Here is a 26,955-nt window from a genome sequence, read left to right as displayed (position 1 = left end):
CATCATTGCTTATGAAGAGGGTTTATGCTCTGCTCTCCTCTCTTCATGTTCTACCACAATGGATTTTTCTTCTAAATTTTGAGCATATGGGAATTTTTGAATATGTCAATCTTAACTAACTGTTAAAGCATTGGATAGATAAGGCTTCATAGTGCTTTACTTTTGCCCTTTTATTGTATGTAACATTTGGCTATACCGATACATGTCTTTTACTCCTCTCCCATGCACAATGATTTCCCTCCCAAAATTTAATGAGTATCTATTATAACATTTAAGAACACTTATTTCCCAGTATTTCCCTACAACTTGTTGATTTGAACAAGGTTGACCCCCCTATAATAATTGGGTCCAAAAACCCAGGTTCAATTGGTGCATCAAACGGCTGGCCGAACCGTTATAGAAGTATTTTGGTCATTTGACAGTCCGGGTCTCTTAGGTTTGGGTCCCATTGAGACCAGTTGGACCTTAGATCTAATTTTATTTTATTTTTCTGTTTATTATTTTGCAAGTTATTTAAGATTCCTTGTGTAGGTGAGACTCCCACTTATGTTGGGATCCCACAACTTGAGTCCACTTTAATCTCCTAATTGTTAGGACTCCATATCTACTCTTAGAATTTGGATTGGAGTCCTTTCGAGTTAGTTATTGAGTTTTTGGGGGTAAAATACTTGGCCAAAATTAGGGTTAAAAATGGAGATTGAATTGGAATCTATTTTAAATTAATATTCCTTTTGGATAATTAAGTGTTATTTTTCAAGTGGTTTCTTCGTATTTGTGGTTGTTAATTGTTATTGAGTTGTAAACGGGATCCTAGCCTACAAGGGATTCCCTAGTCGATTGAAGTTAGGTTTCCTTATTATAGTCCAATTCTTTTCCCTCCACTTGTAAGGCTGTAAATGGCCCACCCTACTTCATTGTAAGTTAAGTTGAATTTGATGAATAAAATCATTGAGTTTGGAGGCAAGTAAGGTCGTGGTCTTCTTGGGATGGCCATGGCGGATGTGAGTAATCTTCTTCTTCCTCAAGCTCAGCTATTCTTCAATTTCAGCAATCAACCTTCAACTCCAGCAGCAGTCCAAACCTAACAGCAGCCTACCGTCAATCTCCAAGTAAGTATACAGCAACCCCAGCCCCTTCCCTACCCTTAGCCACCCTCCTAAACCCTAAAACTATTACCCTAATGCCTATATCACCCCTTTTATATTTTGCTGGAATTTTTGGACATTTTCCTAGACCTAAAAATTCAAGGTCAAATCTACAGCAATCTAACTGTTAGATCTGTCCCAAACTTTAGGAACATCACTCCCCTAACCCTAGTGACCTTTCCTCCTAGTTTCAGCCCAATTGGACCAACCCAAACCCTAATCGAACCCTAACCCTAGTTCCATTGAAACTCTCATAACTCCCTAACCCTTCAACCAAACCCTAAACCTTTTTAGTATTATCGTCCCACCCCTTCCCCTACAGTCGATCCCAGACCCAATCAAATCCAAGAATCCCAAATCCTTTAGGACTCTCCAAACACATCCTGATCCATCTAGTACTGACCTAATTTTATTAGAGTTAACCTGAAATTATAAAACATTAAACAACAGCCCCCTCCTAAGCTTAACTGAACCCTATGACTACATCCCTTAAAACCCTTACCGGAATTCCATTCTGGAACTAAACAACAGCAACCACTGAAACCCTAAGACCCTTCTATTCAGCCTTAAAACTCTGAAGCCTAATCCTATACTGAATTCCCAGGTCTGAAAACCCGATTGCAGCAGTGTTAGCCTCTAAAAACCCATATTGCTTCAACCCTTGAGCTCGCCGAAACCTCCAAGACCACCCTAACCTTTGCCAACCTCAGTTCCTCCAAGAGCCCTTCAATTGCAACCTTCTACTACTCTAGAAGACTGCTGGTTCACAGTTAAGAGGATCCTGGAGTGACCCAATTTTAGAGTTCAATTTCAAAATCTAAAACTGTAGAATTGGGTTTACATCACTTGTTCTCCATGTAGGGATTCTTCTTTAAAAATTTGAAATGTATATGTCAAGAGGTGATGGAGTGAGTCATTAGAAATCCATTACTTGATTCAAAAAGTGGACAACAGCACTCGATGAACTGAAATGGAAAAGATGACTGGTTGTCATTGTGGGGTAGAGGGAGTTTGTTTTATTAACGTGTGGTCCATATTTGGATTGCGGTGAACTGCTTTGGCCCTATCAGGCTTTGGAGTTTACTTTCTCCCTTTCTGATTTTAAAGGCTTCAGATATATCTAGAACTGATTGATGAATATAACTACTTAAACTGTAAACATTTATGATATGAACCTTGATGCTTATGAACTCTAAAGTTTTCCTCTTGAAAGAAGTGGGGCTTTGTTGTCAACCATCTTATATGCTATCTGGTTCTATTTAGCCTATTGTCTTTTCATTACAGGCTTTTCTCTTGAAGCTCTGCCATTAATTTTTTTCTGAAGATGAATTGTTATTTTCATTGTTGATATCTCAGATGCACACCTCTTACCAGTTGACTTGCCAGAAATAGTATCATTGACCGGCAGGTAGCAAGACATTCTCTCTTTTTGTATTGTCTTCTTATGTCGTTCTGCTTGTTTTACGTAACTGCTCTTCTAAATTTTGGATACCTTGTTTGACTGTTCAACAATAATGATTCTATTGGACTGTAAAGGATAAGTCTTTGAATTCAAATTCAAATCCACCGTAGCTAACTCTATCCTCAATTGATCTTATCTCCAACCGATCAAGAAGAGTTTGAGTTATGGTTAAAGTTTCAACAAGTTATAGAGTTTGATTGTAAACAAGTTGAGTTTAGAGACTTATCCTTTACATGGACTATCTGCATATATGATTCACATTTTGATAGGCTCTATTTTATTTTCCATGTATAGGGGACAATTTATGCTGTGTTATCTGTTTCCTTAGTCTGAGATTCTGGGTTTGGCAGGGTGAGGATTATGGTAAAAGTTATACAGTTGACCAATTCCCGTAATTTCCCTTATTCTTGAACTCTTGCTAGTAGATCGTAGTTCAAGAAGTCTTTGACTAGGTCTAGACGACTGAGATCTCGAGATCTTAGTGAGTTTGTGGTGATCTTTGTGTGTGCGTGTGTTTCTTTCTTTTCCTTTTTTTTTTTTTTTTTTTTGAGTGGGGTGGGTTATGATGTTTTAGTGCCAAATGATGCTAGACCTTAAGGAAGCTTGTTTTAACCTTTTAAATACATTTAAATATTCAATTTGGACAAGAATACACCCAATTTGGTCTTTCAGGTTTGCATCCTTGGTTGGTAGTAAGTTTTGAACTCTTAATATAATGTTGATTATTATATGTAACAGCTCTGAGATATCATTGGCGGTTAAAACAAGTAATCATGGAATAATGCACGAAGACACATAGAATTAAATAACCATTTAAGAAATATTCAAAGACTTGAAAGCTTTTACTACAAACAACAGAGTACTGATAGGGCCCTGGGATCAGAGTAGGATCACGGTATTAAGCTACATTGAGGAGAGAGAGAGAGAGGGGATTAGGGTTGATTAGGGGTTATAAATAGGGGTAAGATGTTAGGAGTAGTCAAGGATTATTTATGTGAGTGTTTGGGCAGCCATAGGTTGAGGGGCAACATGTGTTGTGGGGTTGATTGGCACCTTTTTAACCAGATTATCTTGCTTATTGTTCTTGTTCATTCATTTCAATAATCAAATATTTTAGTTTTTGGAATTTGATTTGCGGGTACCAAACATATTGGTATTAGAGCATTAATGATCTAGGGAAGTGAGATGACATTGTCGCTGTTTTCCGGTGAAGGATGAGCGCAGGAATGGTTTATTGAAGTCAAATTTTTCTGCAAGCAACACTAGATGGAGCATGAATATTGGCTTAGAATAGCTCTCTAGCATTTGGAGGGAGACACGTTGGATTGGGTATACGCAAGGTCTTGGCCAGTGTTTGATTGGATGAGTTTCAAAGAAGCCTTACAAACTGATTTCAGCTATGGCTAGGTGACAAAGGTGAACGTGATTTTGGACAGCAACCAAGAAGAAATTATGGGCGCTAATGGAGTGATGGAAATGGGAGACCAGGCAAAACCGATGGAAAGAACGCTGAGTGAAATCGCCGGAAGAGATTGATCGATTGCGACAGTGGTCCCATGTCATACTTGGAGAAGAGAGAAGAAGAGAGTGAGTGATTTGGGTAATGATGCTTACCATATTGGAGTTGCAGCAACAAAACAGGCCTATAAATTGAAAGGCTGCGAAGAGAAGAAAGATCGACAGAGGTTGGCATTCAGCAGAAGACTCCAAGTGATGGCAGCGAGGGTTTCTGTTTGCAGAAAATGGAGAAGACAACACTGGAGTTTGAGGGTTTTTGGGATTAGTTTGGCTCACCTCAAATTGGTTTATGGGTTTGGTTCACACATTAAGGGCCAAGGATCTTATAATTTGGGCCCAACTCAAGTATGCATAGTATCAAACCTAGGGCCCAAGAGAACCTAGTACAAAGATTGGGCCATCAGTTTCCCCAAGAAACCCCCTTTGGCCCAGCCCATTGCATTAACCCCAAGCCCCATCTTATTTCATTAACCCATATCCAACCCATATTTCTTATCCCATGATTTTAAATGCTTATGCCTAACCCATTCAAAAGAATTATCTTGGGCCCACTCCAATTTCTTGACTCAAAGCCCAATCTATTCTATTAAACCAATGCCCAACCCATTTCTCTTAACCCATGGTTTTTGAGTATTTGGACCCCACCAATTTAAAACATCTACCATGGGCCTAGCCCATTTCATTACACCAAAACCCTTTTCCCCTCATTACTATTTTGGGCCTAAATAATCTCAAACAATCCAAAACCCAGACCCCAAACCAATTCGAACCAAGTACTTACCAAACCAGCAGTCTAACCGAGCCACAAAAGGGGGAAGCCATCGTCTTCAACCTCACAAAATTGAGACGGAAAGGAGGCGGCGAGAATGGGGTTGCATCGTTTGTGATGGGTGTTGGTTTTGTTGCCGGCGACAAAAGTTTCAAGACCGAGTGTTTCGCTCCAAGTCTTGATGCTATTTCCCTAGTCTTTTCACATCTTTGTTTTGGGGCTCATGCATAGAGGACTGATCGCAAGTTTGGGGCGATAGTATCAAGGAGGTTGCTCGTGTGGAGGAAGTGCAAGGACCTGATGTTTCTCATAGGGTTGATTTCATTCACAAAGGGACAGGATGCTAGGACCGCGATGCTCGACAATCCAATCTTCGGCTATTCTCTAGCAACTACTTTGAGATTCAGAGAACGAGCTTTTGGACCAAAAACTTTGGAATTTCTCTCCCACGACAGGTCTGATTTAGAAAACTTTGGAAGTGTTGTTGATGCTAGAGTGATCGCTGCTATTCTCTCATTGTCCTCTTCAGATTTTGTTCTTCAGACCATTGCAGAGAAAGGCGATCATGGGGCCTACTTGGTAATGCTTGCGAAGAATGATGATTTTGAGAAGGGTTACTCTTTAATGGTTCCACGGTTCTCAGCATTTGCCATTCGGCATTAGATTCATTTTGATGATGTTTTTGGGGGTAGTTTTGATTTCGGCAATTACACGACTCGCTAGTAGTGGCAAGACACCAACCTATCAGGTCACAGGGATGGAGATCCATATTGTAAGTGTGGCATTGGCCAGCAGTTGCATCTTTGGAGATGGGTCTGCTGCTGGGTCTTGGAGAATGTTGTTGAGATGGCTTGGTTGTGTGGCAAACATGTGAAGATTAAACTTCGAAATTTCCATCACCTCGAGGACAAGGTGATTTTCGAGGGGTCGGTAGTGATAGGGCCCCGGGATCACGGTATTAAACTACATTGGGGAGAGAGAGAGAGAGGGGATTAGGGTTGATTAGGGGTGTTATAAATAGGGGTAAGATGTTAGGAGTACTCAAGGATTATTTATGTTAGTGTTTGGGCAGCTGTAGGCTGAGGTGCAACATGTGCTGTGGGGGTGACTGGCACCATTGTAATCATATTATCTTGCTTATTGTTCTTGTTTCATTCATTTCAATAATCAAATATTTTAGTAGCCCCTATTTATAACCCCTAATCAACCCTAATCCCCTCTCTTTGTCTCCGTAGCTTAATACCGTGATCCTACCATGATCCCAGGGCCCTATCAAGTACATTGAAATGTGAACAATGTATTAGGTAGACACCAACACATGTATAGTGAACCATACATAAACTGTAGACAGCTAACTGCCCTTGTCTTCCTCATCCGGCTCCCAACCAACAATAGAATGATATGAGCTATGACATGCTGTATTGAACCCACTCAATTGATTGCCTGATTGAGAAGACGGGGAAATAACTTTAGTTGTTTTATGTTTTTGAAAGAAATGATTTTTCCTTTTTAGATCTGGCCTTTGTGATAGGATGTTGAAGCCTATATATACCCCATTCTAGAAGAATATAAATATAGATTTGAACATCGACAATTAAATTGTTTGCATAGAGTTTGCTGCTTTTGTGATCTTCTCCATCATGCGAACCTTGGCTGGTGAGTGCCATCCCATTGTATTTGTGGGTATTATCCAATAGAGTTCTAGGTGAGTCTTATCCTAGTGCTAAACCCTAACCTAGTGAGTCATATGTAGATTAGCTATCTTTTACCATATTCTTTTCTTTCCCATTTTAGTTCTATTTTTGTTTTTGGAGATCCTTATTCATAGGGATCCATCTACTACCGGTATACACCATTGGAATCATCCTGAATCTGTCCTTCAGCCTGTACACATCATCCTGTATGCTATCAAGAATCCACATCAATTTACCTTCCAAGATCTAAGATTTGAACCTCTTTCTGAATTTTCAGATTCCACCTTAGTCATGGACTTCAAAGTTAAGCCTGCATCAATCTAACCATCAGATGTGCATATAACTTAAAAGTATCATCACATGCATCACTACCTTAGTTTAATCCGAGTTTCAGGTCAATCAGATGTGAAGAACTTGTTTCTTGGTTATCCGGTCAAGCTGGAAATTCCCCCTATTAACAAATTCTCACTAAACATCCTGTGGTGTTCTAGAAACCATCCTTACCCATCCAATTTGTTTCAAATTGAAAACAGTCTTGTATTACCTTTTCTTACACTAATTCTTGGGTTGATATGACCATCCAGAACCCAAAAAACGATGCACCATCTGAAGAAATCCTTCGTCTCAATAAAAGCATCCCATGTCAAGGACTCCATGGATCACCCATAATTCCACAAGTCCTATTCGTTGTAGTATTCATTGCTTTTAGTTGAGATTCAAACTTAAACTCCCATCCATCACCCATAATTCCAGGAATCCTATTCATTGTAGCACTCGTTGTTTGTTTGTTGAGATTCAGACTTAAATCCCCACCTCTATAACCTCAACCCATAATAACTCTAAAGCTTCAATCAAAACCAATGCCTGAGGACCCTATTTGAGATCACTTTTATCCCTACACACCCCAACCAAAATTTCAACAATTTCTTATTCTTGTAAAAGCTACTTTTGAACTTTCCATCTTGCACAACTTAATGATTTGAGTCTGAGAATTTACCTTCCAATCATTGTTGTTGTTATTTATATTATATATATATATATATATATATATATATATATATATATATATTTTATATATAATTAAAAAAAAAAATCTCCTGATCTTCTGTGAAAATTGTGGAGTCATTGGAAGAAATTTGACTAAGATCTCCTTTACTTGAACCGTACTGGAGTTTTACAACCTTGTTAATTGATCTCCTCACTTATTTGATTAAATTAACACAGGGTATGGCATTGGTCTGAAGACTAAACCTGAACCCTACCTGACATTGCCAGGGCTAGCTATTTTGTCACCCAAACCCGCCCTTTGGGTTGAAAAGTCAGGCAGGGCACAGGGCAGTTTTGAGCTGACAGGCTTTTTTTGACACCTCTATTGGTTAATGGTAATGAATGCATAAAGAAGCTCTCAGCCATGTTTTACTCTGCTTTAAATGCATAACAATTTTATGATTGTAAGATATTTCATTGTCAGGATTACATTTATTAGGTGCTAGGGAAATTGCAGAATTATATTCTTTCCTGGGTTGTTTCCAGTGACATTTCTTGCAATAGCTTGCAAAGAATGACTACATTCCCAACCCCCCCCCCCTTTCTCCTCCTTTCAGAAACCGAACCCTCTCCCGAAAAAAAAGAAAAAGGAAAACAATTAGTTGGAAGGCTGTCAAGCTGGGAAGGAGCCTACCTTCAAGTGGGAATTTAGGCTACATGCATTATTACCCTCCCTAGACGCTGCAGTGATGGGAGCCTTGACACTTGGGATGTCTTTTTTTTTCTCAATTCCAGATGTAATTTTTAGTTATTTTATCTAGTGTCAATTTTTTTTATCATGCAGTCAAGGAATTGAAAAGATAGCCTGGGATGCTTCTGGAGAACGATTAGCTATGTCATATAAAGGTGGTGATGAGAAGTACAGGGGTCTTATTGCCATATATGATGTTAGAAGAACTCCACTCATTACTACATCTCTTGTGTGAGTTCACCCTGCAACACTTCTCCCCCCCCCCCCCCTTTTTCTTATTATTTTTCTTTAAATAAATGAGGGCTTGTAAATTAGATTTTGCAAATTTTATTCAAGTATATTATCTGAATTTGTTTTTCCTGTCCATGTCTTCCCCTCGAGAAATTGCAGTGGATTTATTAGAGGACCTGGAGAGAATCCGAAACCGCTTGCCTTTTCCTTTCATAACAAGTTCAAACAAGGACCGTTACTTTCTGTGGTAAGTTCTGATTACTCTCCTTGGTGTCTCTCCTAGAAGACAATCTTTGCTCACTATAATGTAATTCATGCTCCTAGAAAGAACACCAACAGTCCAGGATGGAAATTGAGTTGAGAATAAATATCTAACTTGAATAGAAGAATGGTAGGAGAAGTTATATATAGCTCTGAAACTAGTTGTTAGGATATCCCAAATTCCGATCTGAGAATCAGGGTTTTTCATGTTAATCAATAAAATGCTGCAATCTGTTATGTTCCTCAAATTCTTGCACCCTTTTGAGGATTGCCCCACTCCAACGTATTGTGGTGGCAACCCCAATGACTCATTTCTGGTATCTATGAGGGATGGATTACCCATTTGGAGTATTATTTATATGCCTTACTGTTCTCTTGTAAAGCACAATCAGACTTGTGTTTTTGGACCTATATTTGGTTGAGAGCTTGTACCACAAGTTTTGGTTGTTTTTAAAGGTCTCTATTCTAAATCTTCTCCCATTGCATGGTGAAACCTTCTTCGGCTTCTGCGGAGGACGTTGCACACCACATGAACCATGTTAGGTCTATGCATTGTCTTTTATCTGTTTTCACTTTTGTTCAATATATTTTTGGTGTTTGTTCTAAAATTAGCTTGCAAATTAGAACTGAAAATAGAGTTGAATCCTGACAGGTTTATATATTTGAGAATTTTTACATAGGATTGCATCTCAGGAACTGTTTAGCTACTATATATATATATATATATCCAATAAGATTTGGATTCTCACAAGTCATTTCTAGCTAGAAACAACCAGAATATTAAATTTGATTTGGTAAATAGCAGAATAGGGAATATAAATTAGGTTAGATATAGAAGAAAATAAAAGGAAGGATTGAATGATTAGCACCTGATTTTCTGTAGAATTCATAACTACAAGTGAAGGAAGAGAAGCAATCAGACAGATCTGGAATACTTGTACTCTGTGCAGAGTCCAAAGGCTCAAAATCAGGTGTAAACAATAAAATTTCTATTATGAAATCGTTTTCAACTAATGGAGGGATGTTTCAAATGTATGACCATTTGAAATTTCTAGTAGTTCTTATAATTAAGGCTCCAATGCATCAGATGATCCATGAGAAAATGACCCAAGGTGCTTAGATCCCATCTGTAGCTTCAAATAAACGTTTTCCGCACCCAACTAGACAGCTTTGATTCCAGCACATTGTTCACATGCACTTTGTTTCATGGGAAATTGAGTAAATAATTCAATTGTGTCTGATTGCAGAAGATTCTGCCGACATAGTGCTAATGCTTTACCAACCATGTGGCTATGTCTGGTTGTGTCCAAAGCTGTACATAAGTGAATGAGAGGGCATATTTAGTGGAAATAAGCCTTGGTTTGGGTTATAGATGTCTCAGGTTTTTTTATCCCATGGGTTTATTTAGTAATTAGCCAATATAATAAGTCTAAAATATGGGTCGATTTTATGAAAATGATATTTACTTGCATTAGTTTAGTTAGAGTCTTGTGTTGAGTATATTTTCTTATTATTTCACTCTCCTAGTCAATAGGATACCTCATTGGCTAAGGATTGAGTTCGGCTGTTCCTTTTAGCTTCTATGTAATTTTGTTAGGGCAAGGAGCTGATGCAAACCTAGGTTTAGGGTTGGATATCCAGGACCCTCTTTAATAAGAACCAACACTGGTTAGGGTGCTAGGTGTTTAGGATAGGGTTTTTAAAGGTTGCAGACAGAAGAGGGAAGGGGGTAGGGAAGGTTGCGGACAGAAGATGGGGGCTGGGTTGGCAGGGAGAGGGCTGTAACTTGATAAGGCTTGGGGACTTGTTGATGGCTGCTGTACTTGCGTGGAGGTTGAGAAGGCTTTTGCTTGATTGATTGTTTGGATGCTTGAACTCTTGAATGCTGGTGGAATTGAAGAAGATTACAATAATCTGAAATCCTTGACACCAGCCAGCTCACCCACACTGGAGACCCTGACTCAAACACTCAATTCATTAATTCAAAACTGAAAAGTTACATCAAATAAAAGCTATGTATAGCCTCCACTGACTTTCTAAGACTCGACTAATGAATCCTAATAAATTGGGTTCCACTTGCCTACTTGAATAGAACTTAACTTAATAGAACTCCTTTTAAGATAAGGTTTCCAAAATTAGGGAACCCTATCCTTCCCTACTAACAACTCCAACTAACAATCAAAGACCAACATTAACTCAACAATTAGGACTCCAAAACAGGAAATAAAAAGAGAATTATTTTCCTAAAATACAACTGGACTTGGTCAACCAAATATGACTTGATTCAGGGGTAGGAAATGACCATTCTACCCCTGGATAGAATTCGGCCCCCTTTGGTTTAGGCCCAGTCTTGGATGGGCTTGGGGCCCCTTCTAGGCTCTTTTGGGGCAGCATTGTGCTCGAATTTGACTAATGATATCTTGGCTTGAGCCTTCTGAAAATCTTGAGATGGGATGGGTGAGATAGCCAACCCATCTTTACTAATTCCCTTCCCCCTCCCCTTCCATTGATTATTGTCCTGAGCCCTAATTCTGCCTAGCCAATCTCAAGAAAACTATTCACATTGTCGCATTGATATTTTGAAAATTTCATGTTAAGATCATTGCTGCCAGGTTACATCTCCATCAACTGAATCAGCGGAGACAACCCTACCATTGGTTTTGCAGAGAGAAGTTGAGATTTCTTTTGAGATCGTATTGTTCTCGTTCAAAATTTGGTTTTCTGCCCTCTCGTTGGAATGAGACTTTTTTGGTTTTAAGCCTACCTTACCAAATGGACTGGAGATAAGTTTCTGTTAGTGAGCATCAAACTGAGAAAAAGCATTGTCTGGTTCACTCCAGTTTTTGACATAAATCAAACCATGATTTAGAAAATCATATATATTCGCATTCTTGGTTCTCCAATCATTATTTCAAAAAGCTTGTAAATGGACTTTTAGCTCCATCACTCTTGACTTCGAAAAGTTCGTGATCTAGCGCTTGACGGTAGTGCTCAACATTCAGAGCCCTTTCTAAATTCTCGCGTACCAAATTGAATTATCGTGGCATTCAAAGACGGGCTTGGGCACACACTTAGAAGGGGCTTTCTTCGCATGCTGGGGCAAAGCAAATGGCAGAGTTTCAAGTGACTTGTTAGGGCTGTCGAAGAGCAAAGAATCAAGTCAGTCGAAGCAAATATATTCTAATCACGTGCCTTTTGTCCAGGTTTATTCTCTATTTCCAAATCTTATAGAAAAAGGTCCAGTTCTGGTCAAGCCAGCTAAAACGGTTAACAAGGGGAACTCATACATAGTGGATTCTATTGATGTTTGGTTGCCCTTATTTGTTTTCTGCATTATCTTTTTAGAAATCTCATCCTAAAGTGATTAGGACTACTTGTTTTGTTATTGGATTTCCTAATGTGTGGCAACATTTCAACATCACAAAGTACTTGTAATTTTTAACCAAAAGAAATTACATCACCATCCACAGTTTGTGGATCAATCTTGGTTAAGATTAGGAGTTTGAGAGAAAGATTTCTCACTTGGTTGACAATATGATTGAGTTTGACCTTGGAATATATGTAGATGGCCTTCAGTGCCCTTCATCTGTGAAGTAAAATCCCCTTCCCCCCCCCCCCCCCCCCCCAACCCCCAGCAAAAAGAAAGAAAAAGGTATTTTATTTGATCTTTGTTTGAAATTCAGATATGTATACCATGCGATGGATGCACTATATAGCCAATGGTTGGAACCATCCAGGTAGTGAAAGAACTTGTCTAGGCTAATTCACCAATAAATAGATCACTTATCTAGGCTGACTTTTCAAACAAAATTTTTCCTGTGTGTTTATTTTCCTGGTGTGCGTGTGTAATACCATTTACGCGTGCTAACACCTACATACTTTTAATGCAGTGTTGGAGCAGTGGATGGTGCTGTACGTATCCCCTTATATTCCGTTCACATCATCTTCCATAAGTGTACGTATATTCTTCAACACATAATGTTGGGGGGAGGGGGGAGAAGGCCTTGTATGATTCAACTTTGGTCACATATCACAGTGGAAACAATTCTTTTAGCCAGTTGGCAGCATAAGCAGTTATTTTTATTGCAGTCATCTCCCCCCAACCAAAAGAAGAAAAAAAAAACAGCACCTGGGTAGTGCGGAAACCTGGTTCGCTCTTTAATCCATGTAGGAAGCCATTCCTTGGCATGAAGCTGCTCAATTAATTTTTCTTTGTGGGAATGGATGGATGATGTATCAATTGTGATTAAAGATTTCTCTTTATTTATTTATTTATTTTTTTTTTGGTTTTGCCTACATGATCAAAAAACTGCACAAACACCCCCTGAACCTGACTTATAATAATCAAAACTACGCTTAAAGGTAGTGAACTGATTTTATTATTCCTCTCTTTACTGCAAGTCTGTAACATGACTCCTCTTCTGCAACTCTGCCCCAAGAATCCCTTTTGGTTCCTAATTTCTGCTGAAATAATTTCCTTCATGGAGTATTTGTTGGTTAGTTGGTTTTTCTTCTACATCAAAATCAGATCTCATGGCCCAAAGCTTTTTTGCCATGAGCGAGGTTTAGGGACAGAAAATTTGGTATCATGCCCCAAATCTTTCTTCCATTTGATAATATGCAGTTCAATACCTACAGAATGGTTAGGTTGTAGAGAAGCATGTGAAACAGATGCAGCTCTTTTGAATCTGGAAATGGTTAGGATTCCCTTTTTCAAAGTTTTAAAACAAGAACCTTATCCTGGTTTCTAAGATGCAATAACTGAGAAGGGGGCTGCAAAGCTTCTTCTTCCCCATGAATGATTCTTCTTTCAGCCCCAAAAAAGTACAAATAGGTTCAAACAATAAAATTAGATGCCACTAATTGATCAAACTAAGCCTTAAAAATAAAAAAATGGTCATTCAAAACATCTTGAATGTGCAAATGATTTATCCCTTCTTTTCTCTTACTTTCTCTGTGTCACTTTCACGTGTCTTTTTCTTTCTCCTTAAAAATCCTTTCCCTAGTCTCCCTCCTACAAATAGTGGGCAAGATCTTTCTTTGATTTCGTTCAGATATTAGTGATGATATCAGAATCTTTTTTTCGTTTAGATAATGATGGGATTATAATAATATCCATTTAGCTTCCTAATCTTATAGACTTCCAGCCTACCTGAGATAAAATTTAATAGATCTCCATCTTTATCCGTTAAATTTTTTTTTTTTTTAGTTTAAAAGATTCTATTTTGTCACTATGCTATTGATATAAAATCTATTAAGACAGCGAGAGAGGATTGCATCTGTCTGTTTCTTATCGTTCTTGATGTGTGATAAGTTATCTTTTGAGTTTTTGACTGGATCCCCTCCATTTTCATGAAAAATAAATCACATCCCTCTCTAAAATCAAAACCTTGCAAATACCTCCATCTACGGATAACCCCGTTAACCCCGTTACTTAGGACTATTAAATAATTTTAATATAATCATATTACCCTCAAATATAGTAATGTTTGAATTTCTTATTTTCAAGAATTCTTTACATGGGCCCTCTCCATTTTATGGGAAACAAGGCGCACTCCCTCTAAAATCAAAACCTTGCAAATACCCCTTCCACCGTTAACCCCGTTAGTTAGGACTGTAAACTAATTTTAATATGACCATATTATCCTCAAATATGATAATGTTTGAAGTTCTTATTTTCAAAGTCATACCACCTCACTCCTCACAATTACTCACGATTCCTCGTAATCTGTCATCACCCAATCAATGCCCACAATTTACCACCGGAGGGACATTTGAGGAGAAGCAATGTGTACCTCACTTGCATTTCTTTTCTTCTTCTCCTGTAACGTTTCTTCTTCTCAAGATGAGTTATGCACTACTTCTCCTCAAATGTTGCTCCGGTGATAATCTTGGGCGTTGATTCGCAGTGGTGATGACAGATTACAAGGCATCGTGAGTAACTGTGAGGAGTGAGGTGGTATGGCTTTGAAAATAAGAAGTTCAAATGTTATCATATTTGAGGGTAATATGGTCATATTAAAATTAGTTAATAGTCCTAAGTAACGGGGTTAACGGGAGAGGGGTGCGTTTGTTTCTCCATGAAAATGGAGGGGCTCATGTAAAAAGCTCTTGAAAATGAGGTTCAAACATTACCATATTTGAGGGTAATATGATCATATTAAATTTATTTAACAGCTCTAAATAACGGGGTTAATAATGGAGGTGGTATTTGCAAGGTTTTGATTTTAGAGGTGATGCGGTTTGTTTTCCATGAAAATGGAGGAGGCTCATGTAAAAACAAAACAAAAAATCAAACTAGATCAGATTTGAAGAAGAATATTAAAAAATATAATTTAGGGACGTGGGCTTGTGAAAACTCTTCACAGCTAAATCTTGATGCATCTTGTGCTGTACTCATACCTTCACTCTCCATTTAAATAAAAACAAGTTAGGTAAGGATTCGGTTTATTAGGAGATTCATATATTCATATAATAATAATCCATCCAACTAATGGGAATATAAGAATTGATGTCCATTGCCCATTTAGGTGTCTATTCTATGTCTTCTTCTCTAGTTTAAGTGTTAATTAGATTCCCTTATTAGTTTATGTGGTGGAAAGGCTACTTTAGTTGTTTGAACCACTAATTAAAATGCATATCACATAAAGATTTAAGATCTTGTCCCCTATGTGGCCGAGAGGCATGGTTATTTATGATCATGATCTTTACAGCCATTGACATCTTAAAATGTAGGCTTTTATGGTATAGAGATAATTCTAAAGAAATGAGATCCCACATTCATAATGGGTGTGGACCTAAATTTGCTTAGAATTCTTTTATAATTATACACTCAATGAATACCGGTTCCATTATCCACAGTGGATCTTTAATTTCAAGAATGATTAATGGACGAGTTTCTTTTAACTCATATTCTTCCTTCATCATGAGCATCTCAACCTTTTATTTTAACCCAGGAGGGGTATTTCTTTTATTAAAAGAGCATTAGGGTTCGAGATTTTTGTTAAAGGTGAAGAAAGATGAAGTTTGTTACTTTGTGGATTTGTGATGTGTCAATTCTAGTTGTTCGACCATCAAAGGGTTACTTAATTAGTAATGAGCGGCACCTCTTAGTGATGATAAGAGTTTGGACTCTCCTTATAGTTTTTGTTGAATTCAACCATGTCTTACCTTGCATTGTGTTCTCCCAAGATTTTTCATATACGTATATCCTACTTTATAACCTATTCTAGTCATAGTTTTTGTATATACCAGAATGGTCTATATAGGTAGACATCAAAATGTGTGCAACACAGCCTGATTTTGGGATGCCTCATACTCCTTGAATAATTTGACACTTGAAAACGAACCAAATCTTAAAATATCATGAGGCTAGTAAAGAGCCAGAGGAGCAAAGCCTACAACCCAATTCAAGCAAGGGAGGCCAAGGTGGGTGTTTTTGGTGGTCGAGACTTAATGTTGCAAATTAAATGCGCAACACCTGCTGCCAATTGTAGAGATAAAGATCTCGATCGTCCTTCTCACAGGTGATTGAAAGCTAGACAGCCGGTCGAGATTTTCACCTTGACCATTGGCAACACTGAAGTTAAATAAGTTTTTGGCAGGATAGGGGATAAGAAATGCGAACTTTGTTAAATATGTCTAACATATTTATTAAAACTCAAGAAAACTAAAACTTGATCTCAAATGGTCTTGATGGTAAATGTCTCTTGGGACCAACCCCCCCACCCCAACTTGCTCTCTTGCTTGTGTGCTTACTCAAAAACTAGATCTGTTAACTTGTGGGTCCACATGAAAAATATTTTAGCCAAGAATTGATCTCCTAAAATGAAAATGTTACAAGATGCACACTACATCATTCAGAGTCCGGATTTGCGACCCCATCGATGAGCACTTTGTGCTCCCCGACGGCTTTTCCACCCCAAAATACAGGGGCGTAAGGGTGGGTGATGGGAGTTTTTTTTATATATTTTTCAGCTGTGGGGCCCACTGATTTTGTGGGGGTGATGATCCGAATTCTAAAATTGGGTGGGGGGGGAGAAAATCATCTTCAAGTAAGATGCAATTGAACCGCTTAGGTCCAACCAACAGGCCGGTTGACTCCTCCAGCGCTGGTCCATCCCGATATAACTTGGGGGAACATCCAGGATCCGACGCCCGGTCCATAAACCCACGCCCTGCTCCGTTCCGTGGCGTTAACCATGGCGTACTAAACCGAAGAATCAAGATTCAGCGTGTTCGTCCGGTTCACGTTAGCATTAAGCCATTGATCTGGTTCTGTCATTCGTTTGTGTGTATGCGCATGTTTTGGCCTTCGATTTTCAACAGATTCCAATACAACGGTTCTTAGGCAGTCCTTTCTGTATTTGATTGCCACGTCTGATCAGTACCTCCTGCTTTCGAGCAAGACAATAATGACCAATAATTGTAGGGACACATAGTACGACTGTCTCATGAATCTAACCAATAAAAAAAAAAAAAAAAAAAGGGAAGATAAGATAAACTATGACCTGTGGGGCCCACGTTTGTTGACGAAATGAGGCACATGGAAATGACATTTGGGTTTGGGATAAGCTTGCCACCTGCCCACTCTTCCACCTACCATTCCATATCGAAACTTCTATTCAATATCTCTTTTGATTTTCAATTTCTCGCGGATATTTACATCTAAATGCCTAAGTGTTGTTGTCTATCCCAAATTCGCATATATATTTATTTAAAAGTGTTAATATCTGAAAATTTTCATATTCATATTGAAAAATATTTGTATTTATTTGCTAAGCAATTAGATTCGAATTCGAATAATTGCTTATTGGATTAGATAATTTTTTTTATCTCCATAGAGTAAAATATTCAACGTTTTTTTCTCTGAAAAAATGGGTGATAATCAGTAACCGAAAAATCGAAAATTATTTGATTAGAGTAAATGATTAAACAATTTTTCTCTAAAAAATGGTTGATAATCTGATTTGAAAACTAAAAATAGAAGAAAAAAAAGACAATCATCAATTAATAAATAATCCAATAGTTTATTGGATTATTATCGGTATATAGAGTTCTAGATTCGAAATCGAATACATCTCTAAATTTCTTCCGGATTCAAATATTAATGTATCTAAGCTGAATCTAATCCGTTTACAAGTGTAATTTTGATTGGCTTGATTTCACAAATAATTGATACAAACAAAAGTATCAAATTCTCCGGAGAAAAACACCTTCTTTCAAGTTCCAAAACTCGTGGGGTTTCTCGTTCCTATAAAGAGGGAGCTCTCGTCTCCTCTTTTCACAAAGAAAGAAGAATCCAAGTTCATCTGCTTTTTACATTTTTTCAGAAACGAATCTTGCAATTTTGTTGGTAGAAGAAGGGAAGAAAACGATGAATCCCTTAAGCAGAGTATGGATGGCAGCCACAGTTGCGGTGGTGCAAGGCCAAACTCACACCCACTCTAATCAGGGTTCCGCCGCCGTCAGATCGCTACAGTTTGGCCGGAAAGAAGGTTCCTCGTTCGGAACTTGTACTAACTCCGGCCGTTCTGCGTCGTCCTGGAATCTACAGATGAGGGGAATCATAAACGAAGAGGAGGAGGGACGGAGGCAAGTGGACGAGTCTCTTCAGAAGGTCATGCATCTAAGCTGTTGGGTTCAAGGCTAATTTGAGTTCCGAGTGTTTTCGTGTCAAGCTAGCTTCTTGTTCCAGATCTTCACCGATCGGGAACAGAAAATTTTAGATGCCAAAGGCTCTGTTAGCTGAACAATCTCAGAAAATCAAGACACAACTCAAATTCTGTTAATGGAAAATCTGTGAATACTGGTGTGAATTAGATCTCCGTGGAGATTAGCCTTTGTTCCCAATTGTAAATTTCTGTTAATTCTAAATCCTGGGAAAGACACAGAATCGAATCAAGATGTTCTTCTGCACTTGCTTTCTTTGCTTGTTTCATCTGTAATTGTGTATGGGTGTAGGTTGACTTAGCTGCTAGTTTCCTATGCAGGTTTCAAAAAATCGACGACACAAGTGGTTCTTCAGGGTCAATTCTTAGTTTTTGATCAGGAATCAGCAATAGTTTGAATCTAAACTAGTTCTTGTTTGGGGGTTTCACATGAATGCTGATTAGAAATTAGCAATCTATATGAGAGCATTTCTATAGCTAGGATTTATGACTAATAGATTCTCTCATCATTTTTATTATTTATTTTTTTTGTTAAAAGGTCATTTTTATTATAACAAATTACAACAACACCCCCAAAATAGAGGCTTAAAGTATTGACACTTAGACATTCTAAAATTAATTTTTCATTAGACCCATTAGTCTAACTTATTACTGAAAATCATTAAATCACTGTTTATTTTATTTCAATTTTAAAATATCTCTATCAAAATATAGTGATTTAAGGGCTTTCAATGACAAATTGAATTAATGTGTCCAATAAAAATTCAATTTTGGGATATCTATGTTTTTCAAATATTAAGTGAATTGTCATGCTTTAAAAGCCTCCAATATAAAGTGGTAGTGCAATTTTCTTTTTATTAAAAAAAACAATAACAAATTAAATTGGCTAAGAAATCAATTGAAAATGTCTAAATTAAATTGTCCTTCCCAAACCATCAAGTCTAAAAGAGAGAAAAAGACTTGATCTGAAAAGTTGGTGCAATTGCATTTATGCCTTCACTGGATACATAATTGGCTAGCTTTTTTCTATTAATTTACTCTAAAACAATGAAAAAGAATAGCAGAAAGGTTAATCAGAGAAAACCAACATAAAGAATGGTAGTCTCTCTCCTCCTTGCCTCTCACCGCTCAAAATGTTATGAAAATCCAAGGAAAGTTCAATAATGCAAATCTCCTATAGAAGTCGAATATATACCCAGAAATCATATTAGAAGACAAGCAAGAATAGTAATAAAGCTCCAAAGGCACGCATATCACCAAACATAAAAGATCCAGAAAGAGCGTCACAGAGATATAGACATCTAATATCAGCCTTCAAGGTTTTCTGGCAAGCTGAAATTCTGAGAACCAAAAGTGTGGTAGGATTTGTTCTGAACGAAGACTGCAACACCACATTTGCTGCTGTTAAACCCATCCCACAGAGAGAAGTTGACAGTGCCATTCAGTGTTTTCTTTGGCGAGATATCTTTGACACTGCAAAGCTTCTCTAGTTTTCTTACCACGAAATCGTTTGACAGAACACGACATCGGTTGTCCCCGGCAGTGCAGTCTATCACGAGCCCATTCTCGTATAAGGCCACTAACACATCGGCTCCGTGGCTGTCCACCTTTGTTCTTAGAGCTCCTGTTAGGTTGACCTGCAAGGTCTCCGGCGTTGGCTTCAGGAAAGTAGCCTGTTTGAACATTTACTTGATTTAGACTAGGGGAGACTTTCACATTGCTTTTGTTAGGGTTTAGGGATTAAGTAAAATGTTGCTTAAATCATTAAGCTTTGAGAATCTAGTTTAGAATACCCAAATCAAATCGTTGCTTCAGTTAGTATTTATAGAACAATACTAGGTTTTACCGTTAGTTGAATCGTAACTAATCCGATGGCCTATTTTAGAACAGATATTGGATATAATTCAAATACTTAAACTATATTTAAGTATGACTCGAATACCTCAACAATTTTTACTCGGTTGAGTCTAAATCAGCCTCTAAGGGCCTGTTTGGTTACATGAATCTAGAAATTTAAATCTCGGATTCGAGCGGTATACCCGTTTGATGGAAACTCGGATCGAAACAATCATCTTACACAAACGGATCGATTTATGGGAGGGAAACCGGTTTCACCTTACAATAAAACGCTAAACATTTTGTACACAAAATTACGTGATCTTTTTATCCCATGTTCGGACCCTATTTTATAATTATGCTCCTGTTTGATCAGTTGATTTGTATTTGAATCTCCCCTGTCCCGCCCAGATTCGGTCCCCGGTTGAGATCCTCTCCGCTCGGGCTCACCCCTGTCTTCTGGGTTCAAGCCATGTGTCAACAATCTAAATGGATGGGCGAATGCCCCGACGTAGAGGATATGGACTTGACTTAATGGTCTCACATGAGTCCCATACTAAATGTGTGGTGGAGAAATGTCAGCAGAACGGAGCCATGTTGGGGCCGGGCCATGCCCCCCTAGTTGTTTTGAAATTTTAAACATTCATAGTATTTTTCCTTATTTCTCTCACTTTACATGTAAAATACCACTATTTGGTCCCCTCCAAAAATTAAAAATAAAAATTTAAGATAAAGATAATGGGTACAAAAGTCATTCTTAATCATTATCTAATGGTTATAATTAAATCTTTAGTTTTAAGGAATAAAATGTTAAATTCTAATTAAAAACTAAATCACGGTCCATGAATTTCTCCATATATATTCTCTCATATTTTCATTCTTATTTATTATCTCATGAATCTCCTCTTTTATTCCTTTGTCTCTCACACTCACTAGTATTCTTTTCATATGATTTCTTTCATAAAGCATAATTTTATTTTTATATTTTTTATATTTTGTTGTTCTTTCTTTCTCTTAATATTTTGATTCTACTAATAGCAATTTAAATCTTGTTAGAATTTAGTCATTGATTTTATTAAATTTAATCATAATCATTGATTTTTTTTTTTTTATTTTTATTTTATTTTTTATTTTTAATCCTTAAACGTTTGCCTAAATTTTCATTTCCTATTAATGGAAACTTAAATCTCGTTTAGAATTTCAGCCATCAATTTTATCATATATAATCATAATCATTTTATTTTATTTTTTAATTCCTAAACTTTCTCATCAAGTTTTTGATTCCTACTAATAATAATTTAAATTTTAAGTTTTATTAATTGGATGTTTAAATTTCTGTCATTAATATTATTATATCTAATCATAATCATTGATTGTTTTTAATTAATTTAAGATAAATTGAGTGTTTATCTCATATTTAGTTAATAGACTTCAAATCTATCTTTTTTCATATAATTTCTCCCCCAATTTCTAACTTTTATCCCTACTTTATTTTAATATATTTTTTATAAGTTACTTATAGTTGTGTTATCTAGATTTTAGTCTTATTAATTTACCTAAATTTTTACTATGGACGCATGTAAAAATATAATAAAAGATTATGAAATAAGACTCACATGAGTCCATTGGCCCACGTATATTCGGCCCCCAATTTTCAAACCTAGCTATGCCCCTGAACGTCATGGCAGCAATGTGTAATTCCCAACGGAAAACGAACCGGAGTGCAAGAGAACAGGAACGCAAACAGACCATGTTAAGATTCTTGCATTTGAGTTCATTGAGGTATATGATCTTGATCCTAAACATGGAATTACGAAGAACCAGACATGATTATGGAGTTTAGGAAGAAAATGAAACGAGAAAGACGACTGACCTGAAATGTTGGAGAGGGGAAGCGAATCGCAGAAGAGATGTGAGAGAAGAGAGACTCTTGTTCGGTTCCCATGCAATGGTTTCTACCCTGAACCACCACCTGTGGGGTGAACATGGTGTCGAGATTCAAGGCCTCCACGTAAGCCTTCTGCCTGACAGTCCATTGGTTGGAAGCGTAAGGATCTTTCCAACCCTTAAAGTCCCAATAATCCACATGGTAAGCCAGCACGATCACCGGAACCGGCAACTCCTCCGCAAAATCACCTCTCCCAAGCCTTGAAATCAAGAGCTCCGCCTCCCGGGAGGTGGCGCAACCCTGAGACGAGAATAGCTCCACCAATATTGGACCATTTTTCTTCAACTCCTCCGTCCCCTGGTCGGCCGTCGGATTCTCCAATGACGACGTCGTGGATCTTGACCCAAAACACGAGAGGAGACGGGGAGCCATCCCGTCTCGCCTGTGACTTTTATCTCACCGAGGTTTTCTTCCTTGTTCTTCGTCGTTTCGGATGAGATCAGATCAGATCAAGAGTTATTGGCAAATTCGCTTCACAAGAGAAACAAATTGGAGGGAGAGAGAGATGAAAGAGGCAAGAGATTGGTTTGTGTTTGTGTTTGTGTTTGGGGTGGAGGAAGGAGGAGGAGCGAGTGGTGGATTTGGTAAGATGGATGGAAGGGAGAGAAAGGTGGCGAAGCAGCAGAAATGGACAGGAGAGCTGCTAGAATGTTTCTTTATTTCTATCTAACCTTACCTTTCTCTTCTGTTAAAGCTTACATGCGTGACATGTAATGGCTGAAGACACAATTGAAGGGTCGTGAAGGATGATGATCTCTCTAAATAGTAGTACATCGAAGGGCTTTGGTAGTTTGGTGACCGACACACATCAGAGTCGGTGAACAGATGCAAGTCGAACAGATGTTTGGTGAGCTGTCAGTGGGGTCCATATCACCTTACGAAAATTAATGGAGTTCTAGCCAAATCATTTGCCACGTGTTAGGATTGATTGAGCAAATCAGGACTCTGATGGTGTTCGCAAAAATGACTTGGCATCTTTCACCAGATTTGTCCTTCCTTCTAGGCCTGTAAACGTCTCCATCGTTCGAATCCGAATCCGATTAGCAACCGCTTCCGAATCCGAATCCGGCAAAAATTTAAAGAGCATCCGAATCCGAACCAAACTTATCGGATATCCGATAAATATCCGATTTTTGATAATTGTCCTTTTTCTGTTTTTATAATTTCTATTTCCGGCTCCCGTCCGTCCGGTTCCATCCGTTATCACTTATTTTAAGAAAATGTTAAATACTCTCTCTTCCGGATAATTTTCCGGATTTTCGTCCGTGCTTTCCTCCTCCGGTGCTTGCGGTCGGTTTTTCCCGGTTTCGGTCGGTCTAAGCGCGGGGGCGGTTCGGTTATCCATTCACAGGTTCCTTCACCTCCTCCATCTTCAACCCTAAACGTTCAATCGTCTCCTTTTTTTTTTTTTTTTTATAATTCTTTTATTTTTTCACTTTTTATACTAATTTTCTTTATTTTTTTAGTTTTTTTTTCTTCTCAAATGTGAAATGTCACTATTTGGCCCATCAATATTGAGAACAAATTTTAAAGTGTAAAATAATGGGTATAAATGCCATCCCTAGTTAAAAAATAATTCATCAATTCCTATTTATTCTCCCCTTTTTTGTTTTCATATCTTTCCTTCCTATTTATTCTCTTCTCTTTCTATAAATCATGGATTAAAGGAAATTTTTGAATTTTTTTATTAAATATTCAATATATCATTCATATTTAAAAACTAACTTCTCAATCCCTATTTATTCTCTCATATCTCTCATCTCTCCTCTTTTCTTTTTATTTATTCTCTTCCATTTCTTTCTTCCCATTTATTCTTCTTCCCTTTCTATAAACGTAAGTTAAGGAAATTTGGGAAAAAAATATTTTTCACAATTAAATACTCTTCCTCTTTCTCAATTTATTTATTGGTTATCTTTTTTATTGATTTATTTATTTGATTTTATATTATTCGTTTATTTATTTCTTCTACAATTTTTGTTATTTGATTTTATATTGTAAATAAAATGTCTATAGTTTTTTTTGGTAAACTATAAAATGTCTATAATTAATAAGGTAAATATCTACCGTTGGTTTGCATCTCTTATCTAAAAAAAAGAAATTTGGTTTGCAACTGACTTTTTAGGGTGGAAGTTATGTATATATTTTTTTTAAACGGATGTTTTAATTTATCTATATCTTGTTGAAAAAAAATCATTATCAATAATTTATTTATTTTTGTTAAATATGTGTGGATCCTACAAAATATATGTAAGCATATTCTTTAATATAATAAAATAATTCATAGGTGAGACCCCCAATGGGTCTTTTAAGAGCCCACAAAATGTGTAGCAAAAAGGCATTGGTGTTTTTTCAATCTAGATTTCCATTCTTTAGCCCCCAATATTGAATCCTGGGTCCGCCCCTGATAACCTAGTTGATGCTGAGATTTTGGACCAACTCACATACACCCTACATGAATGGGAAATTAAAATTGCATTTTATAATTGTTTGGAATAAGGTGAAGAGGGTTTGAAGAATAGAAGAATGGGCACTAAATATTTGTCAATGTTGTTCATTCTTTTGTTTTTAACCAATTGATGAGAAAGTAATTTGAAGAATGAGACTTGGAGAGCACTTAATAAGATACTTTGAGAGAATAAGAACTAGTATTGACAGCGAGACAACCCCTATTGTGATCTTCCTTGCAAACCCTCTTCACCTTCCTCTCTTGCCCAAACCCATCCTCAAAAACCAGATCTTTCAAATTGCAAGCCTAATTTAAAAAGTATTTCTAAAATGGATTTTATCAGTTATGGAACTCCACCAGTGTTTGCTGCTGGTCCCAAGCCCAGGTAAAGGAGGAGGGTTAGTGTGTTAGGTCAAAAGTCGACACCAGAATAAATCTAAACAAACCATTTTTATGGATTCGACCTTATATGATAAACGTTATATTAGGGCGTCCCTTGACAAAATAAGTGACGCTATACACTAATGCCCCGGGTGTAGTGATAAGTGGACAAAGGTTAGCTAGGGACTCCCCCGTAAGCGACACGTCACATTGACGCCAGATGCAGTGATAAGTAGGTAAGGGTTCTCGCTGTGAACAATTGCGTGTAAAAAAGCTAGTCCAAAAACATAGAATTAGATTGATAAATTGAAATATATGATCTTTAACAGGTAAGAACTTAGGAATTAATAGATGTTATGATGAAAAGAAGAATTAATATAACTTGTATTCAAGAGTTAATAGATGGAAAGGTAAAAAAGCTAAAGAGTTTAATGATTTTAAACTTTGTATACTAGGGATAAAAATAATAAAAATGGAGTAGGTATAATAGTGGATAAAGATTTAAAAAATGATGTGGTGGATGTTAAGTGGGTGATAGGATTATTGCTATCAAGTTTATAATGGAGAATGAATTCATAAATATAATTTGTGCATATGCACTTCAAGTAAGATTGGATGAAAATGTAAAACTAGAATTTTGGAAAAATATGGATGGATTAATGCAATGATTTCGTTAAGGAGAAAAGATTAAAATAAGAGGTGATTTAAATGAACATATTAGTAAATATCAAATATGCTATAAGAGTGTACATGGAAGATATGGTTTTGGAGATGAGAGGAATGATGAATGGATCTAAATTTGAGATTTTTTTGTTGCTTTTGATCTATTTATTGTAAATACTTACTTCAAAAATAGAGAGAAGCATTTAATTACCTTTAAAAGTGGATATTATAAAAGTCAAATAGATTTCTTCATTACTAGAAGTATTAATAGATTATTGTGCAAAGATTGCAAGGTGATACCAAGGGAAAACTTAACTACACAACATAGACTTGTGGGTTTTTTTTTTTTTTTGCTAAAAGGATCATTATATTAAGTGAAGAAGAAATATTAAAAATACACCAATTAATACCGTATAAAGAACCAACCTCCCTTACCCGCAACAACTGTTGCCCCCAATACACCATTCCTTGCTGGTTCCTGCTCAGATTAGAAAACCATTAACTTATAAAATGAAATCTAGGACGTCTAAAGGCATCCACATCAAGTTCATTAAGGATTGAAGCTGACCAAGGAATGTTAATATCAGAAGTTCCTGTTCTAGCTGCCGAATTTGCCAAAAAATCTGCTACTGTATTAGTTTCACGATAGCAATGTGAAATCTTTCAATCTATAGTCAACAAATATTCTTGTAACTCTCTCCACATATGAAAGATATACCAATGTATTTTCTTCTGCTGTATTAAAGTCACTATAGCTTTTGAATCATTTTCTACCCAAAGCTTTTTAATTTGTAAATGCCTTGCCCAGTAATTCATTTTCTACCCAAAGCTTTTTAATTTGTAAATGCCTTGCCCAGTAATCCGTGAATGAAAGTTTTCAATTCAGCCTCAAAGTTGGTTTTAACATCTAAAAAAATACTGAAATTGAAAAATCTTTATATGTTGTGTAATATTTAAAGGGGCATTCCGAGAATTGAACTCGGGACCTCTCGCACCCTAAGCGAGAATCATACCACTAGACCAAATGCCCAAGACATATAGACTTGTGGTAATTAAATATATGTCTAACCCTAAAAACTCATAAAAAGTGCAAGGTTAATTATCCCAGGATAAGATGGCGGAACTTGAAATAAGAGTGTTCTGTATCATTCACTAATGAAGTAATCAAACAAAGAAAATGAGATTTTAGGGG

General features: G+C 37.1%; 2 protein-coding genes and 1 non-coding gene across 7 annotated transcripts in view; 1 reads left to right on the top strand and 2 right to left on the bottom strand.

Moving 5' to 3' along the window:
* Positions 1-13,239, top strand: part of LOC149004485 (Transducin/WD40 repeat-like superfamily protein) — a 28,910-nt gene extending 15,671 nt beyond the window's left edge. For all 5 annotated transcript variants that reach the window (XM_089167843.1, XM_089167845.1, XM_089167842.1 and 2 more), the window contains 4 exons: positions 2,502-2,553; positions 8,420-8,557; positions 8,717-8,804; positions 12,709-13,239. In XM_089167843.1, the coding sequence (XP_089023969.1) occupies positions 2,502-2,553; positions 8,420-8,557; positions 8,717-8,804; positions 12,709-12,771 (341 nt within the window). In that variant the 3' untranslated portion in view covers positions 12,772-13,239. The remainder of the gene's footprint in view (positions 1-2,501; positions 2,554-8,419; positions 8,558-8,716; positions 8,805-12,708) is intronic.
* Positions 13,240-19,391: 6,152 nt separating this feature from the next.
* Positions 19,392-22,996, bottom strand: LOC149004484 (uncharacterized). Its single transcript, XM_089168673.1, has 2 exons — positions 22,199-22,996; positions 19,392-20,162 (listed from the first exon to the last, which is right to left on the bottom strand). Exons 1-2 carry the CDS (start codon positions 22,643-22,645, stop codon positions 19,797-19,799), a joined length of 813 nt encoding a protein of 270 aa, XP_089024799.1. The 5' UTR covers positions 22,646-22,996; the 3' UTR covers positions 19,392-19,796.
* A 3,725-nt stretch (positions 22,997-26,721) lies between these two features.
* On the bottom strand, positions 26,722-26,793 carry TRNAP-AGG (transfer RNA proline (anticodon AGG)). Its single transcript has one exon. It is a non-coding gene; the product is annotated as a tRNA-Pro (tRNA).
* Between the last annotated feature and the right edge of the window lie 162 nt (positions 26,794-26,955).

The sequence above is a fragment of the Hakea prostrata genome, chromosome 9 (genome assembly GCF_041222555.1).
Source record: "Hakea prostrata isolate BN-2017 chromosome 9, UWA_Hpros_2, whole genome shotgun sequence".
Taxonomy (NCBI): Eukaryota; Viridiplantae; Streptophyta; class Magnoliopsida; order Proteales; family Proteaceae; genus Hakea; species Hakea prostrata.
The sequence above is the reverse complement of the archived record's forward strand: the minus strand, read 5'-3'. Positions and strand labels throughout refer to the sequence as shown.

Bases quoted from the DNA above. Each gene is read 5' to 3' on its own strand.
- LOC149004484 (XM_089168673.1), bottom strand. From the start codon at position 22,645: ATGGCTCCCCGTCTCCTCTCGTGTTTTGGGTCAAGATCCACGACGTCG. The intron at 20,163-22,198 runs GTCAGTCGTCTT...ATGTTCAAACAG, and splicing joins TCCCCTCTCCAACATTTCAG to GCTACTTTCCTGAAGCCAAC.